This window comes from Gavialis gangeticus, unplaced genomic scaffold (genome assembly GCF_001723915.1).
Source record: "Gavialis gangeticus isolate Ggan-Ray unplaced genomic scaffold, GavGan_comp1, whole genome shotgun sequence".
NCBI classification, from domain to species: Eukaryota; Metazoa; Chordata; order Crocodylia; family Gavialidae; genus Gavialis; species Gavialis gangeticus.
In genome coordinates, this window is record NW_017729024.1 from 61,614,049 (window position 1) to 61,619,356 (window position 5,308).

A 5,308-nucleotide genomic window follows, 5' to 3' on the forward strand; every position below is an offset into this window, starting at 1 on the left:
GGGGGGGGGGGCGGGTCCCCCAGTGGCACATCGATGACTGGGGGAAGGGGGGTGTCCCCAGCAGCTAGTTGACAAGACTCCCACTGCCAAGTACCCCCTGAGGCCATCAGAAGTACCCCCAGGGGCACATGTACCTCCAGTTGAAAACCCCTGGGCTAGTAAAAGCTGATCCAGTGCATGGCCTGGGAGCTGCAGCTTACTGCCCTGCTTCCCAGAGGCTCCATCAAAATGCTGACTGCTGGAGTCCCATCCAGCCGGCCAACTGACAGCAGACTGGAACCCGGAAGGGGCAGCCTTTTGGCGAAGAAGAGGAACCTTTGTCTCTGCAGGAAAGTGCAGTATCACGTGTTGCAGGAAGCTGCTGCCCAGGGCACAGAGGAACTGTGGAAAGTAACCATCCAGCACCTCTAGGCTACAAGATTGTCTGCCCTGGAGGGAAGGGAACGTGACAGAGTTTGGCCTGGAGAGCCAAGACAGTCAAAATGAGGTGCCAAACATACAAGCAAATGAAAGTCCTAGAGCTCATGATGGGCTGTGGGGTCACCACCCTCCACAAACCAGGTACAAGATCACTTGCTCCTAGCCCCAGGCATGTGTGTATGTGTACACTGCACATCCATGTGCCTGCATATGTTGGACACCATGTGTGTATGTGTCTATGTAGGGGTGGGGTTTTGAGGACTCACATACTCTGTGCTGGATACTCCCGGAGACTCAGAGGGGCCCTGCATCAGGCAGTGACTTTGTGACTGCACTTTTGCATCTCATCCAGCCCTAGGCAGAGGACCAAACTCCTGAGGCCCAGCTAGGAGAAGTTTTGTCTTTGCATCCACCTTGGGACTGCCGAGAAGCCCAAGGTGCAGAGGGTGGTGGACTCAAAGCATGGCAGAAGTGAAAGGGACAGGGCTGCTCCCTCCAGTGGCACCAGCCCAGTGCAAGTAAAAAGTGACTCTCTCCCCTTCTGGCTCTGGTAGCCCTTCAAAGCACAAATCCTGCTAGCACAGCCTGCCAAAGAGCTATTGTGGGGGCACAAAGTTATTGCTCAACTCTACACATATCAGACTGAGGTAGAGAGCCAGTGTCCCCAAATTCAGCCTATCATGGCACTGTCTGGACTGGCTTTGTAATGCTCCCCAGTGCTATGGGTTTCCAAGGTCTTTTGGATTCTGCTCCAGCCTCTCCCGGACACTGAGTTCTCATCAGACCTCTTTACATGCAGCACTGTCAGGATACCACCACAGCATAAAAGTGTAAAAGGGGGGCTGTTCCCTTAGGGCTGCATGGGCTGCACAACATAGCTGCCTGCCTGCACTTTCCACTGGCAACACATCATGCCCAAAGCCATTGCCTTTCCACCCAGTAGGGATTGCAAGCAACATGCTGCCACCACAAGCAAGGCAAAGCTGGAGACATCAATACCTGCATCCTGTGGGACTGCATGCTGCATACAGCTCAACCCACACCCAGAGCACGCACCAAATACAACCTGGACAGGCTAAAAGCATTGCCAGTCCACAGAGAATGCTGCTGGTTTTCCCTCTGGGTCACAGGGCAGACAGCACACAGATGCCAACTTCTCCAATTGCCTGCAAAGGTAGATTAGGTCTTAAAAATGCCATCTGCCCTGCCAAACACCCATGATTACCACCTCACAAATCTCAAAAATGCTTTCACTCAAGAAGGACGCGCCTCCAGAGAGATAGATTGCACTATTAAAAAAGCCACCCAGATACCATATGAAGAATTGCTACAGTGCAGAAGGAAAACTCCCATGAACCACACACTACTGGTTATGACATTTCACCCCTCCCTGGAGCCTATACAGAAAATCCTCAAACAATTGCAACCCATACTAGAAGGAGACTCAATTCTTAAAGAGATCTTCCCAGAGCCACCCATCCTAGCCTTCAAACAAGTACTGAACCTCACTAACCCCATAACCAGAAGCAAACTTTCTATGGCCCAAAATACACCAAATGGATCCAGACCATGCCAGGACAAGACATGTAAAACCTGCTAACATATCTGCAGTACCCCCAGAATAACTGCACCCCACAACAGAACCATCACCATTCCTGGATCTTACACCTGCACCTCCAGAAATGTAATACATCTCATCCAGTGCACCAAATGCCCTGATGGAAAATTTGTATGAGAGACCAAACAGCAACTGTGGAAATCTATCAAAGACAAGAATACCCAATTAGCTGTGTGGGCACATTTCTCACAACAAAACCACTCTCTCTCCAATCTCTCAGTTCTGATCCTCAAGGGGAATTTACAGAACACCTTTCACAAATGAGCCTATGAACTTCACTTCATCAACCTCCTGGATACTAAAAATCATGGACTAAATGTAGACATTGGATTGATGACACATTCTATATAACCTGCCTAACATCTGACTCCCCCAGGTACCATTCCACTATTTAACTGTTACATTCATCCCCCTTCTCCCCCTACCCAGCCTGTCTCTCACCCACTGACTCCTCAATCTACATCTTCACTGACTGCCTGTCTTGTGTGCAGCCCAGCCTCTGGCTTCTTTACTATTCCTCCCATCCAGAAAGAGCGCACACCAACTGCAGATGCTTCCTCAGCCTGCGGAAGGAGATTTTCTACCCGAACGCTTGCAAAGCAAAATGTTTTCCCACTATTTAAGCTGGTCGAATAAAAGACATCAGATTGACCCAAAGCACCTTGCCTGCCTTTTAGCAGCAGGTGCATCCTGCGCTCCAGTCCAATGCTCTCCTACCTTTGTGATGGTCATGCAGGATTACTCCAGGCCAGGAGGGCGTGGTGTCCAGCACCCCCCGCTGCAGCAGGGAGCTCCAGTTCTGCAGGCACACGCAGCCCAGCCCTGCCCCCCTGCCGGCTCGGACTAAGTGGCCCCTCGCGGAGGGTGGGCGATCCCTGAGTCACGGTCATTCATAAGTCATGACACAGGGCTGCCTGGCTTGCCTGCTGCAAGAGGCACGGGAGAGCTGGGAGGATCCGAAACGAAAAGCCAAAAAAAAAAAAAGAAACCACCCAACAAACTAGAAAACCTCCAGCTTCCCAGCGCCCGGCAGCGGCAGAGCGAGCTGCGGGGACACCGCACAGTCGCTGCAGCATAGCCCGGGGCGGGGAGGTAGGGGCTCCGGGGGGGGAGGAGAGAAAAGGATCAGAGAAAGAGATTTCCTTCCTTTGTGTGCGGCAGAAATAGGAAGAGCCGCTGCATATGCATGAGGGCGGGCGGAGCCTGGCTCCACCTAAGCAGACCTGCCCTGCCCTTCCCCGCCCGGCCTGGGCTCCCCCGGGACCTGCTGGCGGGCACGTGGCGGGAGCGCCCTGGCGCTCAGGGGACTCGGCTCCTGCTGGCGCGTCGCGTCGCGTCGCATCGCATCGCACCAGCCCCTTCCCTCCCTTCAGCAGGGCTGCCTCTGGCAAGGGAGACCTAGGGCAGGGGCAGGCGCGGAGCTTAACAAGAAATAAAGCAGCGTTGTAAGGGGTTGCAGGACACTGAGCCTTCCCGGGAGCCAGCGCAGGGGCTGAGCGGCTTTGCTCCGAGGACGCGGTCGGCGTCTGTTGGTGCCTAAATCGGTGACTGGGGCAGGTTCTCCGGAGAAACATGCAGCAAGCCTAGTCCCTGAGGCCTTGGGCTTGCCCAGTGCTGCCATGGACGCTATAGGAGCCTGCAGCTCTGGTGGCTGGTGTTGCTGATGGGGGGAGCAGGATGCAACCTCCTGCTCCTGGGCTGGGAGTGTCTTGAGGCTGTCTTGCATCGTCCAGGGCTGATCTTGTGTGATCTCTCTTTGCTGGGCTCTGGCTGTCTTATATGGATGTGGGAGCCATTTCCAGAGGACTTAACCCTTTCTACCCAGAGCCATCTGCAGGACGAGCAGTTGTCAAGCCAGCATTTGTCTGCCACAGGAGCCCTAGTAACGTCACAAGATTTCCCCCAAGCTGAAGGCCACAGAGGAAGGAAGGGTCACAGGCAGAAGCATTAGCTATGTTCTCAGCATGCCACATAGCTGTTTCTTCTGCCTGACTGGGGATGCGTGGGGGGTGCACATGTCCCCCTGAGAGCACCAATGCTCCTCCTGACTGGCCACACTCGCCACTTAGGTGAGGACTGGTCGCACGGGGGGCATGTGCCCCCCCCCAACTAAGGCAGCATCAGTCACCCGTGGCCTGACTCCTGCCCCATTGGTATTCTTGTATTTAAGTCATTGGGTAGACTGCAGTAGGAAACCATCTGCCCCAGCAAGGGTAAGAGACCAGAACCCAGCCCCAGCCTTTCCATGGCAACATCCTTCTCACTGAGAAATGCACCCTCTCACTTGATCTTTTGTTGCACATATCTTCTCCCTCTGGCTACCCAGTGAGTCAGCTTCAAAGGGAGGGCTGCAGAGTGCTCTGGGCAGTTCCTGGTAGCCAAGGCACTTCACTGCATGAAGTGGGCCTAAAACTCAGGTGTTTCTGGCAAATGCCCTAACCACTACTTGCCCTTCTGAAGACAGAGTAGAATTTGGGCCTGTGTCTGTACGTTAAACCAATTCTTTAATCACAGAACTAGTACAGAAGTGCTTCAGCTCATGTACTATCCATGAGCACATGGATTGACTTCTTAGCACACCTCCAACTTCTGTCCCCCTTCTAACTCTGCTCCAAGGTCCATGCATTTTTTTCCTTTTAACACGTGTGTGTGTGTGTGTGTGTGTGGGAGAGAAAGAGAGAGAGAGAGAGAGAGAGAGAGAGAGTAAACTACTGACTTGCTGAAGCCAGATGCCACTAAAACATATCCCACAATGGGGAGATGACCTTTCATTATCTTCCCACAAGCCCGAGTTGTGAGGTCTCATGTTAGCTCTGGCTGCTTTTCAAGATGGTAGCACATTTGGACTGGTGCTTCACGTTCCTGGTCTTTTCTAATCTTCTGTTCTTGTGTCTCTGACCAGCACTCTGGATTAACTCTCATGGGCTTCTGCTAGCTAAGGCGTGGATTGGTTGACTCCCCTGACAATCTGGTTTATGAAGTTTGGTTTATGCACCTTATGTGCATTCAGAGAGGGTGCACCATGTCTGGAATGTGTGAGTGTTAGAGAACAGTGAAAAAATTACCTCAGGTTTAGGCCACTCTGTGGCTGAGAGGTGCTGCCAAGGTGCACAGCGGGACACACAACTGTAGTGGCCATCTCCCAAAAGAAAGGAAAATTATGAACAGAGCTGCTCAGCTACTACTTCATGACAGCTGCACAGGTGATTGCAGGGCAAATTCCCTTCTGGCTTGGTTACTTTTGCTCACCGAACACTAGAGCTGGGAGAA

The 5,308-nt window shown here is 52.8% G+C and overlaps 1 protein-coding gene across 1 annotated transcript in view; it reads right to left on the bottom strand.

Moving 5' to 3' along the window:
- The window catches only part of CORO2A (coronin 2A), a 134,129-nt gene extending 130,877 nt beyond the window's left edge, over window positions 1-3,252 (bottom strand). Inside the window, exon 1 of the mRNA XM_019517163.1 lies at window positions 2,756-3,252. Coding sequence (XP_019372708.1) covers window positions 2,756-2,770 — 15 coding nt within the window. The 5' untranslated portion in view covers window positions 2,771-3,252. The remainder of the gene's footprint in view (window positions 1-2,755) is intronic.
- Window positions 3,253-5,308: the final 2,056 nt, after the last annotated feature.